This window comes from Sinocyclocheilus anshuiensis, unplaced genomic scaffold, assembly GCF_001515605.1.
Source record: "Sinocyclocheilus anshuiensis isolate Anshui unplaced genomic scaffold, SAMN03320099.WGS_v1.1 scaffold1640, whole genome shotgun sequence".
In the NCBI taxonomy this organism is placed as follows: Eukaryota; Metazoa; Chordata; class Actinopteri; order Cypriniformes; family Cyprinidae; genus Sinocyclocheilus; species Sinocyclocheilus anshuiensis.
In genome coordinates this window covers 1,003,408-1,017,380 of record NW_015555883.1, presented here as the reverse complement: position 1 = coordinate 1,017,380, position 13,973 = coordinate 1,003,408, and the positions used below count along the sequence as shown (strand labels likewise).

The following is a 13,973-nucleotide window of genomic DNA, read 5'->3' as shown; positions in this document are numbered from 1 at the left end:
TGTCATCACTGTACCAATAAAAGCCGCTCTCTCGTAACGTGCTGGAGGAAATTCAAGCTCTAGAGTGAAAATGCAGTACTCTACCCTGCTGGAATATATCTTACGAAGACCATCCCGGTTTATTACATAGACAGTTGGCAAGCATGAAGTCTGGGCTAATGAAAAGCTTAGTTTCATTAGAGAGCAGCTTTAGACAAAAGGAACATGGGGGTAATGACTGTATAATGTGCTAATCTCTGCCTGCTGTGTGTACGGAGACAGTGTCCGACAGGTTTGGCAAAGCACACGTCCATCAGTGTTTCAGTGAATCATTCAAATGACAGACTGGCCTTATTGAGTAGTTAGTTGGTGAAGAAGATCCTGTGATCCTCCTGTCACTCCATCTGAGAGCCCGAGTGTAGCTTTGATCTGGGTTCTTAAGGTAAAATGATCCGTGTGGGTTCTTCACCCTTGAGCAGATGAGTTAGTGTTCATGGAGGTCAGAAGCTGCTGTGATTTTTAATGTCTTCCCCAGAGACACTGGATGTCTCATTCTGCTCTCAGAATCAGTCTTTGACAAAACGTTTACTTTTGCATTGCAAGGACAGTGATGATCCCACTGCGTAAAATTAATTTGACTGTCAAAAACTGCCTGGGTCACTTTTTTAGAGCAGTTAATCACAAGTCTCCCCAAATTATCATCACCATAATAAATGCAAAAGTTTTTATAAGACAGGATACGTCTTTGTTGAATGAGTTTTGTTTCACAATACAGAAATGAACATTTGGGGGAAATGTTTGAACATTTATGCTTTGATATTACACTGCTCAATAAAATATCAGAATTTTCACACGCACTTCAAATTCAGATCTGAGGCTATACAGATGTTAAATGAAGTTCAAATACAGAATGACCAGTAATATACCATACCAGGACAGGAACTTGTTTGCTATGTGTTAACTACAATATGTTGTTAACGTGTCTCGACTTCACGTGACCTAAAGCCTCAGGAAGCTGAAATGAGACTCTGACTAAACCCGAAGCTAAAAACATCATCTCAGCAGCTCAAAGTCTTAATTACACCACCCATGCAATCTAAGCAATCCCGTGCATGAAAACCACATGAAATGATCCACGTCTTTAAGCCTGTATCTCACAAACAAACCTGATCTGGACACAACGCTTTCTTTTCACAGTGACACACCAATCTGAAGTCATTTCCTCTATGAAATCTGAAACAGTTATTAAAAAGCTGTGGGAGGGCATTTCATTAGCACTTGGCCTCGAGCAGGGAAGGATAACCTCGTTTTTAATTTAAAAACGGACCTCATGATGGTGTTTTACGAGTCTGGCTGCCTGCCAGTATTCTGGTTGCTTTCACTGTGACATCTTTTGGGAGTCTAGGTCGTGTGCTGATACACGCTGAGGGTCAGAAATTTATCTGTTTTCAACCATTGAACTGACGGCTTAAATGAGCATAATATACATAGGATGTACACTTTAAAAAGCGACTGACTCCCTGTAGGGCTCTGTTGGTCTTTATATTTATAATGCTCAATCCATCATGTCTGACTGGTTCTGCATTAAATCAAGCTCGTCTGATCAACTCATTTCTGGTTTTGTGGTTTGGCTGAGCAGCTGCTCAAATAAAATGTGGGGCCAGTATTCACTGCCAATGAATTTTGCCAAGATTATATGCTTCATTTTCATCCTTTTTTCTTTTTTTTGCAACCAAATTCACTCACGCTCATTCTAGACTCACCAGTATTCCTCAGCGGCTCCTCCACGGTCATAGATGGGCCCCTCCAGCTCACGGGGCCCTGGAAAGATGCACTCGTGATGGATAATAATGGTTTTGATGAGCTCGTTCACATGTGCCTGGCAGGAGACTTGGTCGTGGCCCTCGGGCACAGACATGAGTGTGGGGCCGAAGCAGATAGCCAGGTTGTAGGGGTCCATCATGTTGTCGTCACTGTACTGGGACAGGCTAGTTAAAAGAAAGAGAAAAAAACAAAAAAACAGTTAAGCAAAACATAGGAATATAAATTGATCAAAATTGATTATAATTAAATTATTAAAATAAATTATTTAATTAAGTAAACAGAGATTGCCTTTTTTTTTATATTTACTTGAATTTTAAGCTAATATTTTAATAATACATTTGCATGTTCATCGTTCTTTGATCTTGGTTAATGGTCACATGGCATGCGGGTAAACAAAACAAAACAAAAAATAATAATGGTAAAAAATTGATCTCCAATAAACAGACAGCAAATCACTGGTTTCCCACAATCCCTCACTCTTCCTCCATCACATTACAAAATATGTTGTATCTTTTTTTAGTGAGTGTTGCATCCTGATTGTTTTAATTTTATGAATATTTATTTAAAAAAAAAAATACAAACTATTTAAAAATTATTTAATTAATTATTAGCTTTCCTAGCTTATAATTAAGCCCTAAAAATTAATAAATAAATACATAAAAAAGAACTAAACTTAAGAATATACATTAACAGCTGACACATGGTTTGAAGCACACCAAATAAATAAAAAAATTATAATAATAAAAAAAAAATTACAAAATAGTCATACTATCCAGACACGTTAAAATGATCCTTGATCATATGACTTTTCTCATGAAGAGACCAGCTTCTGCTGGACTAATGTGAAAGACAGATTGAGTTCCAGACTGAGTCTCTATCTACACTTCCTTACGACAGCTCATTTATCATGAGCCTAAACCAGCTTTCTCCCATTTATGTGTGTCTATGAGACTGTTCTGAATTGCTACACCCTTTTAATTGTTTCCCTTCTTACTCCACAGTACACCCACTTTGTTTGATTACTGAAAACTTGGATGTGTCCAAAAAGTGGGGACAGGTATCCTTAATTGTATTTGTGGGATAAAAGCAGTAGGGGCACATAAATGTCCACATGGAAAGGCTCCAAAGCAATTTATGAGTACTGTCCCGCCCAGACAGTTACAACTGCACAAGGGTCTCCAATTACCCATCTCTCTTTCTTTTTTTCTGTCTGCAAATGTCTATACCATCAAAGTAAGCTCTCTTGATGTGTATTTGTGAGTGTATACCACGCATTCCTACGGACGACGCACATGATTGGCTGTAACGCTGGCTATAGCGCATTAGAGAGCGCAGCAGTTCTTTAGAGACCCATTCTGGCACCTCCACTGACTTTTATAGCAGAGGAAAGATCTATCAGCCGTGGAGCAAACAGAGAAGCCATTCACTGAGGGCTACAGACATCCAGCATTGGAACACTAATGGTGGCTTGATGGCGACACCATACTTGAACACACATTCGCTTCACCCTTCTGGCTGTGATACGAGGGCTGGAAAGGGTTCAGATGTTTTAGGAAAACCAGACATGCCTGCATGCACAACGGCGGGCTGGAGTAAAAGCTAAGATCGTGTTGTGGTCTGGAGTGTCTTTCAAAAGGACCACAGGGTGGAAAAAAGTGGATGTACGAGAGGCAAAGATACGGAGGGACACGTTCCAAGAGGCTTGAGTGCCGTAGCCCTCAGCTGAGGTTGGGTATGGGCCAATCCTCTCTTTTTGGTAAAACAATATTTAAATTTGTAGTAAAAAGGTCATGTAAAATGGTAAGTTTAGATTGTATATAAGCTCTTTGTATGGTAAGCTGTAAGAAATCACCATATACTGGCACTGGTTTAAAGGAATCGTTCACTCAAATAAATCCGGCATCATTTACTCACCCTCATGTTGCTCCAAACCGCTAACTTTGTTTTTATTCCTTTACTCACTGAAAATCTCATATCTTCAGGGATGCAAAGTCATTGGGTAAAAAAGATGACAAACGGACATATGGTCTGTGGACATATTCTTTGCTTTCAAATGTTAAACCATAAAGCTTTTTTGGCAGAATTTTTTTTTTTAAACTCATGTCTAATCCTATTTACAATTCCACAAATCGAACTTTGTGTGGCACGATCAATAACGGCACACAGTCAACAAATGGCATTTGGAATCACTGACATCAAACTTACAATGCATCTTCACAAGCCATTCTTTAACCAAACGCAGGTGCCAGTGAGATCAGATTTTAGAGATGCAAGTGACATTTTAATTGATTAATAACATAACAGTCTATGGAATTACTTGGAACATCGAGCACAAGCCATATGGACCACTCTTATTTTAATGAATGAACCTTTTTTTGTCTTTTTTGAAGCTCGACAGTATTGACCCTGATTCACTTTCACATGGAAAAGGGCACTTGGGACATTCTGCAAAACATCTACTTTTGTGTTCCCTGGACGTAAGAAAGTGATACGGGGTTGGAACGACACGAGGGGGAGTAAATGATTGTCACAGACCTTGTCTTGAGTTAAAATCACACACTAACAAAAATAACTTTGGTGGGAAAACTCATTCCAGACAAGATTTGATCAGCGGAACCTACTGGTTGAGGAAAGCGAACAGGTATCTCATGATAACCAGGGTGTTGCTGGGTAGAGACAGCAGGACTTTGCGGATGTGGACAGCTCTGTCCTGGAGGTTCTCCATGGCTGGAAAAAACAACATGAACAAGAAATGAGTTATTTTAGGACAAAAGCTCATCCATTGTCTAATCTGGTAAGACTGGTCTGCAGAATGCACGTGGGTGTAGGAAATAAAGCGGACACTCACAGACACAGGACATTAGGTCATGGAAGACTTCCTTAGGAAAGAGGGCGTTCTCCAGGCCTCTGAAGTAGAGCTTTAACACTCCAGCGATGGAGTCCATATCGTGATCATTCTGGTCCCCAGCCAGCGGGTCCTCACCTGAGACACAATGACGGAGAAGAAAGTAAGCATCCTTTAAGAATGCAGGCTTGATTCAAAATAGATAAATGAAGGCTCAGCATAGGACAGTCCAGATAGACTCACCTCTTTCAAAAGCGCTCTTAATATCATTGACTTCCACCTGGGAGCCAGACACCCTGAATATCCCCTCGTGATGGAGACCTGTACAGACACAGACATGACGTTATGGACAGAGAATAGATAGGAAGTGTCGTGTTGGTTTACTCTGGCACTTGAAGTGTTTGTACTTCATAGTAGATACTGATATAATCTTAACTCAAGCTGGGTCTACTGAATCTTCAGTATCATGGCAAAAGAAATCATTTGTGTTGAATTGTTAGTTTGCCTGAGTTTCTCCGAGTTTAAATAAATAAATAACCTGTTTATAAGACAACCTGTAGTTAAAGATACACATTTAAAAAATACACAGTTTCCACCCCATTTGACCACTGAGTATCCATGACTTCACCATGGAAAAATCATTAAAAAATCTGAAGTCATTTCTAGCCGATTACATTTTTGGAACAGAGCACAATGAGAAAAATGTATATTCACTAGAAACTTTTTTAATAATTTCAATAATTTTTGGAAAAAATGTTATTCCCTGATATTTCATAAATAAATAAACAAATACCATTATTTTGTTTAGTTCTTAGTTGGGACTAAATTGAGTTGAATCCTCAGATTAAAAAAAAAAAAAAAAAAATGGAAACACTGGATATTGCTACAGGAATGGAAGTGGTATATACTGTATGATAGAAAAATAAATGAAGCATAACAGAACACTTTGTTCATTTCGTCAGGGAAAGTCTAGAGAGCGTCACAGCAATAGTGCCTTTGGCAAGAAATAGAAATTGAGTGAGAGAGAGAGCTCACCGTGTCGACTGATGAAGCGAATACAACTCTCCACCATCAGGGGAATGATTTGGCTGGACTCCTAAAAGAAGGAAACCGAAAACAAAATATGAAGGAGAAAATATGCAGGTCCTTTCAAATGGTTCGGGGGGTTTCTCTGGACATTTTGCAGCACAGGAAACCTTTCTGAACAAGGGTCTCTGTTTGTCGGCAGAGTGCTTAAATAATAATAATATTTGCAAAGGGAGGCTGGCATCAGACAGAATTTGGGAGGGATGAAAAAGCAGCACAGTTTGAGCCATGGGAATGGGGCAACGGTTGCTAGGAGACAGCTTCTCTCCACAGCTTCCTTTTGTTTATTTGGGTGAGCAAGAAACGGCTAAGTAAAGTAGAATTTGGGCCACATCTGGCCTGAACTTTATTGCTCGAAGGTCGCGCTCACAAACTCTTATACATACTTACATCAGTATCATGGATTTTTTTGTATGAATTTTTCTCAATGAATCTTATTTTCTCAAATCATTTGTCTTCTAGTCACAGAATATTGCTCTTATATCATTATCCTTCACTAGAGGGCGACATGGACATTGGGGTGGTCAAACGAGGAGATGCAGTGGGTCCTTTTCTTTGTTCACCCATACTGTAGGGTGGTAAACCCCTAGGGGTAGGGTTTAGGTGGTAGGACGTGTACACTAAATTTATCTCCCTGGCCCAATTTTCAAATTTATCCCACTGCCATGTGCATAATGATTGCAGGGTGGAACTGCTATATTACGGTTATATTACTTATCCTAAAGAGACATGCACTGAACATAAGTACATATTTACAGCAAAAATGTACACATACAGTAATACAAATACAAACATACATCACACGTGTCACATGTAAGTAAGGTTGGGAATGTTCGACTGTGATTCATAGAGATTCGATTCAATTACAAATCTTGGATTATGTATATGTGTATATATCCACAGAGTGACCTCATTGAACTCTGATGTTCTTGATTGTTTTTAATTATAGATATGTTAATTTATACTATTTATTATCTGAATAAATAGTATTCACACAATTTATTTTTAATATGATTTTATTTAATATTTTTATGTATTACTTTTATTTATTTATTTTAGATTAATTATTTTAGTATTTATTTAATTTAATTATATTATTAAATATAATTAATATAATTATTTTTTCTGGGTTGGTTGGGTAGAGATTGAAAATGTAAAAAGCATGGTCTCTGTACAAATACAGTGGGTACGGAAAGTATTCAGACCCCCTTCAATTTTTTTAATAAATCTGCAAAAATGTCAACGATTCTGTGTTTTTCTGTCAATATGGGGTGCTGTGTGTACATTAATGAGGAAAAAAAATTAACTTAAATGATTTTAGCAAATGGCTGCAATATAACAAAGAGTGAAAAATTGAAGGGGGTCTGAATACTTTCCGTACCCACTGTAATTACATTCATTGCTGCTAGTGCTAAATAAAAATAATTATATACAAAAATTTAAAAAATAAATGAATAATAACCTAGTATCCAGAGGTGGCTCTGTGGCTCTGAGTAAATGAGATGCCACATCAGAATGAGCATAAACAAAACAAAACAAACAAACAAAAAAGTAAAATAAACATGAAATAAATAATAACTAAATTAAATCAATATAAATAAATACATACAACAAATAAATACACAAACAACCATACAACAAATAAAGAAACATGTAGTGCACATCTTAGCAGTTTCAATTGAGACAAATTATGTCCTGAGTGATTTCTGAGTAAACACATTTCCTTTAAATATGAAGTGAATTAGCAAATGGCTGCAATATAACAGAGTGAAAAATTGAAGGGGGTCTGAATACTTTCCGTACCCACTGTATATATATATATACTTTTTATATAAAGGTTTGTTTGTTTGCACAGTGTCAGCACACTATTTTTTGATAATATATGCCAATCCACTGTTTTCCCAGCACTTTACATCATTGTAATGTTTTGTCCTGTATATTGATTTCAATAACAATAGCTGATTATGATTGTTTGTGAATTGATCCAGAATCAATTCCCAGTCAATTCTACCAGCGAGTGGGGATAATTACCTGTTTCCGAACAGTGGAGTTCCTCCGTCCGCTGATGGACACAAGCAAGAGAGAGATGGAGAGAACAAGAGAAAGTTGTCATTACAATGGATCATTTTCCCTCAAACTGCTCTAATTTTCCTCCACATTCAATTTACAAACTGCATGTGGCCATTAGACCAGTAGAAATCACCCTACCGAGAAGGGTCCTATTTTAATACACTGGCCTTAAACACGCACACAGCAGTATTTGTTGTGAAAGCGCTTGTTTTGTCTCTTTTGTGAACTCTTGTTTAAAGGTCCATTCCATTTTCCTTGCTGCTCCATTATAATGGCAGATTAAATCACCTACCCCTAACCTCAATAAATAAATCAGCAGATGTGTGAATAAAAGATGAATATGTCTAGACAAGATATTCATCTATAAATGGCCCTGAAACATCTACATGTGTACTAAATTAATTCTTGTGCGTAAATGGTTTGTGTCTTGTTTGGATTTGTTGGCTTTCCCACAGCACTCACCTGGCAAGGCAGTAGTCGGTCTTCTGACCTGAATGAAGAGATACAAGTAGAAACAAAAGGAAAAAGACAGAGGAAACAGTTAGAGGGAGGCTGGATGTGTGAGGAAGAGGCCACAGCTGGACACGGTTTCCTTTTGGGAATAAAACACTCGTCCCGCTTCTTGTCTATGCTGTCACAGAGGACCTTCTTGTGGGACGTGACCCCATATCCACACGTTCCCCTCCAAACACAGTCAGCGACATCACAACGTGCTATTTTCCCCCATCACACACAGTTCGACACAGCAAATGCCAAACGTGCAACTGACTTCAAGCTAATCATCCAAACCACTTTGTTTCCCTCAATCTGTGCTGGAACATTCTGTCAGTTTCCTCAGTAACAGCAGCCGGGGTTGCACACACTGTACTCGGCACCATTTCACACCAAAGCCTGGATTTACTGAGGCATTTTGACGTTGAAATCTGTTTTTGTCATTTGACAAAATGAATAAGACAGCTTGTGAATAACTGAGGTGTTTCAAATTTGATCAACAAATCCAATCAACCATTATGTCACTGTGAAATCAATCCAAATCACAGTGGGAAAAAGATCCAGGTGCTCTGAAGAAAATGTGAGTGGTGTTTGTCCATGCAGTCATTTATCAGTATTAATTAATATTGGATATTTAATTGTACATAATCTTTACATTTAGATTACATTTGCAGTTATCTAATGCTCATTTGAATTAAATCACCAATAATTACTAATAATTTAATAACACTCTTAAATGTAAATCTCAAAGTGAATATTCATTTTTCATACTGTACATCATAATGTTGAGCACCAAATCAGCATATCAGAATGATTTCTGAAGGTTCATGTGACACTGAAGACTGGAGTAATGGAGGAGAAAGTTAACATCTACAAAATTATTACTTTAACTCAAAACTATTAGATAATCTTTCTGACCGAACTAGTCTCAGCTAGCATGCTTATTTCACGATAGAGTAATCAACACCACTACTCTCTCCAACACACATAATTATCTCTTCGTTATCATGTGCCATCAGAGTGATTCTCTCAGTTTCATTTCCTGTTCACAGGCAGTTCGGACCAACTGGCTGACAGTTCCGTTCAGTCTGGAGGAATGAACGTGGGAGGTACATCAGAGTGAAAAACACTCAAGGAAATCCCTGCTGTGCTCTTCTCTTTCTTGCACAGACTAATTTTCTCTGTCTTGTAGCGTGGCACATGACCTTTAATCTCCACCATCAAGGGCTGCCTATGAGTAAGTGAATAAGATCACGCTAAGGTCCAGAGGACAGCAGTACAGAGCCGCACTGCACTGTTAAAGCTTCATGCTCTGATGACATCAGTACCATCCTCAAGCTAGCACACACACACAGTCAATTCAGCACCCTCTCTGCCTGACACTGCAACACCCCACACAAGCATATTAACACTAACCCTACACATAAAAGAAACATTATTTTTTAGATAAATAATTAAATAATAATTTTATAATTTGATGCATAATTTTACACACATTTACTTAGCTATCTAAATGAGGACGTAACATACTAATGACAAACCATAGGCTAATTATACAACATTGTGTTTCTGTACTCAAATTTGATTGGTTGAGTGTCATTCACTCGAAAACACTGATTCATTTGGGAACAAAGCACATGACTGGTTCATTCCAGGATGAAACAAGAGACTAGGTATGTTTACAAGCACTAATTTTCAGCAATCCGAGTGAATCCAATCCAATTTCAGATTCTGAAAGTTCTGTTTAAATGCAATATCATGATTTTTGATTGTGGACAAGAAACTCATTCAGGTTTAAAACAACTTGAGAGTGAGCAAATGATTACAGAATTATAATTTTTGGGTGAACTATCCCTTTAATGACAAGCGGCAGCATGTTTAATACTATTAGTCTGCTGTCACTTTAAGACCTGCACGCATCTTATATACAGACAAGCATCTGTTTTTCTCTCAACTGTTTTCTTCCACTTTAGACATAACCAACTTTATGTATACCTTGTGTTTATATGTAAACCTTGTGCGTTTATTTTATTTGTATATTATGTGTATTTGTAATGTGTATCTTTGAATCATGATCAAATCGTGATTTTCCTGAAAAAAAAAAAATCATTATATGATATTTTGGCCATATCGCCCACCCCTATATGAACTTTAAATTTTGCAATCTGATTCACAATCGTTTACATGTGCATAGCACAAAATTCATGCAAGTTTTTAAAAAAGATTGAGGAAAATAGTTGGATTCAGGCGTTTACATGCTTATTTTTTGTTTCGTATTGATCAAATTATTTCAGGTCTAGGCCACCCCTTCCTATCCAGTCAAAATTTAATTCAGATCAAGCTCGGTTGGATTGATTGAGGTATCTACATGAAGGCTTTTCAGTCCGATTGAGTCTGATTACTAACGGATAATTTAGTCAGTCTTTATGAATGACACACTGAATCATTTTCTCAACCAATTCATTCAAAACACTGATTCCTTTAGAGAACTGTGTGTTGCTCTGAGAAGCACAATGGTGGATTTTGCTTTGAATTAGTTTTGAAGTATTTTCACTTGCGAAGCAAAAAGTAACTGGTACTATTGTGTCTAAAATATAATTTACTCCATATTAACGTGTTTCTGAAGAAAAGCAAGATTACACCCACAATATTTTATGACATTAGTTTTTCCAATTAAAATGTCCCCAAACTAAAGCTCATCAACACACATGCACACATCAATCAAGAACGATTACTCACTTTCTCCCAAAGTCTTTTGGATCAGGTCATGTTTAGCCTGTAGTTTGGTGATGAGGTTCCTGCCCTCCAGAAATTCCTTCAGTTTCTGAAACAGAGAATATAAAACATTTTGAACCGTTAGACCATCTCTCAACACTTATGATCAAACATGAGTGTGAATTTTCATTTGAATAGCTATTAAGTGCGCAGTATAATCAATCTTCCTTCCTTTTCTCTGCTTTCTGGCACAGGATCCTTCCTCCACCCGTGTAGATTTGCCGTGTAAATTTTCCAATTTGCCGTGTAGTGTTGAGACTATACATCTTGTTGGCGTAAACATTAATTTCATATCCACTGGAGCACAGGGAGGCATTGGATCTATGTGCTCTAATAGCTTATGGCTCTTTGGGGGCGAGAACCCTGACCTGATGGAAACCTGACAGCGGAGAGACAGATAGAGGAGTCAGGAGACAGATGGAGAGAAACCTAAACTGCGGAGGGAATGAGGGAGCTGGGTAGACAGATGCTTACAATTTCATCCATCATATATCACAGGTATACCAGCATTACAGTCATGCAGACACAGGAAGGGTAGCCAACACATGGAGCCATGCACTAGTGCTTTTGGCAGAAAGAGACAAGCTAAATGTACACAGGGAGTTAAAGGGAAAGAGGAGAGAAGGAGATATAGGGGAGGAATACATCAGGATAAGATCTAATGAAGAGGATGTGCTAAAACAGCCTGCACAACATCAAGTGACAAACCTCTGCTTGCTAATCTTGTGCTTCCATTGTGTGAATGGAAATTAATATTCTTACTGTTCTATTCTTACTTTTTATACTCAATTTGTTTATTTTTTAAAGCAGGTTTATTTCAGAAAACCAATTTCTGTATAGACATACTTTAAAGTCTGGGCTACAAAAAGCAATCAAACATTTTAATAATTATTGGTCAGAAAAAAGATACAGTTCACTGAACACACATTGACAATAGCTTTCACACTATATGGGGCTATTGAATGCCATTAAAATGGATTTTCTAAACAACAACAAAACAGTAAAACGATTAAGAAATTATTGTTAACTACTAAATATAAAAATATACAATATATTCAAAATACTGAATACATTTTATTAAATCATATATAAAACACATGTAACAATCTGTATATATATATATATACAGTTAAGAATATATATTTATATAGTTTAATTGACTAATAAATAAAAAAATATATTTTTCAAATAAACAATATGAAATAATATAATTTTTTGGGTTTTGAACTAGATGTTTGAAACCATCATACAAAAACTACTTATAGAGAAAACAAGAATTTATTTAACCGTTTTTATTTATTAATTTTAAATCTAATAGCTACTGAGTTGACACCAACACACATGTGACCCCAGTCTCCCTTATGAAGTTGCCACAAAGTGCTGTTAGTGGCTCTCTGGGCATTGCTTTACTGCTGCTACTGTGTTCTGGGTATTTTGTAAAATCTGTCCGAATAACAAATTCCTCTGTAATGTTATTTGTCGAATTACTACGTAACAGTTTAAACAGTCTACAAACAAGCACAGATCAATGAACAGCTGTCAACTGCAGCAGTCTCCTCTAATTGCCGTCTTTTCAATCAAAGGCTTCTTAAAAGACTCTGATAGAGAAGGAAGGACATTAAGCTGTATCTCAAACACTCAATCGCTTATCTCTCCCTTCATCACCCTTCCTTTCCCATTTCTCTTTATGTCCTTCCATGCCCCCAGCTACAGATTTCCCACCGCCAATCCTCCACACCCTTTCTTCAACCCTGTGACCCTGTATTAAACTGATTTCTCTCCCTCTCTGTCTCATTTACCGTGAAGTAGAACTGTTCCGTCTCCTGCTGGTTGGCTCGTCTCTTGGCCAGGCTGGGTTTGCTCATGAAAGATTCAGACACAGTGGACTTGACCGACTCCATCGAGTTACTGTGGTGGAAGCAGTCAGTCACATCAAAGTCCTCAATGGTCACCATGTCCTGGATGGTCTGTAGAGTGGCCTCCATTGTCTTCTTCACCTGGTGAAAGAGCATGCCCATTATAGTTCCTGCATCTTGGCAATATTACAACGTACAAAGTACTTGAGTGAAATTGAGCAACAGCAATTTCTGCTCCTGCTGTAATCATGTTTAACGGTAATGTTAAACAGAGCTACACTCTTATTGGTAGCTTAACATTTTATCAAATTAGCCAGAATACTTTATAAAAAAACACTTAAAGGGGTCATATGATGCGATTTCAATTTTTCCTTCTCTTTGAAGTATTACAAGCTCTTGGTGCATAAAGAAGATCTGTAAAGTTGCAAAGACTAAAGTCTCAAATCCAAAGAGATATTCTTTATAAAAGTTAAGAGTCAACCACGCCTACCTAAAACGGCTCGTTCTAACACGCCCCCTAATGTCTACGTCACGATGTGGGAAGATTTGCATAACGCTGCCCAAATGTTCACGCAAAGAAAGAAGGCATAACTTTTATTCTCGCTGTAGTATTGTTGCTGCCGCCATGTCGTGAAGACACGTGTGTTTGTGTTCTGTGTGTTTCGTTGTGAAAGCGAAACTACTTTGTTTGGCCTTCCAAAAGAGGACGATATCCGCTTCGTCATGCCTGGAGCTGATCCGTGCTGGTCGCTGAGGAAATACATCAACTTCACGCTGTGGATCACCGGATCGGCTTTCACCGTGGACGAAGCGGAGTCCAGCCCGGGGTCATCACATGTGGTTGCCACAAGCCCTCCGGCCGCTCCTTCGTCTAATCCGCAGGCCGCCGCTCACTCTAGCCCTCCGGTATTGTTGTATAGTATTGTTGCTGCCGCCATGTCGTGAAGTCAAGTCAAGTCAAGTCACCTTTATTTATATAGCGCTTTTAACAATACAGATTGTGTCAAAGCAACTGAACAGCATTAATTAGGAAAATAGTGTGTCAA

At 37.9% G+C, this 13,973-nt stretch overlaps 1 protein-coding gene across 1 annotated transcript in view; it reads right to left on the bottom strand.

The window, feature by feature from the left end:
* srgap2 (SLIT-ROBO Rho GTPase activating protein 2) overlaps nucleotides 1-13,973 on the bottom strand; it is a 98,513-nt gene that overhangs the window by 5,771 nt on the left and 78,769 nt on the right. Inside the window, exons 10-18 of the mRNA XM_016470290.1 lie at nucleotides 12,871-13,068; nucleotides 11,036-11,120; nucleotides 8,267-8,294; nucleotides 7,766-7,796; nucleotides 5,684-5,744; nucleotides 4,892-4,969; nucleotides 4,652-4,786; nucleotides 4,425-4,530; nucleotides 1,743-1,967 (exon numbers count right to left, since the gene is read on the bottom strand). Of these exons, the coding sequence (XP_016325776.1) occupies nucleotides 1,743-1,967; nucleotides 4,425-4,530; nucleotides 4,652-4,786; nucleotides 4,892-4,969; nucleotides 5,684-5,744; nucleotides 7,766-7,796; nucleotides 8,267-8,294; nucleotides 11,036-11,120; nucleotides 12,871-13,068 (947 nt within the window). The remainder of the gene's footprint in view (nucleotides 1-1,742; nucleotides 1,968-4,424; nucleotides 4,531-4,651; nucleotides 4,787-4,891; nucleotides 4,970-5,683; nucleotides 5,745-7,765; nucleotides 7,797-8,266; nucleotides 8,295-11,035; nucleotides 11,121-12,870; nucleotides 13,069-13,973) is intronic.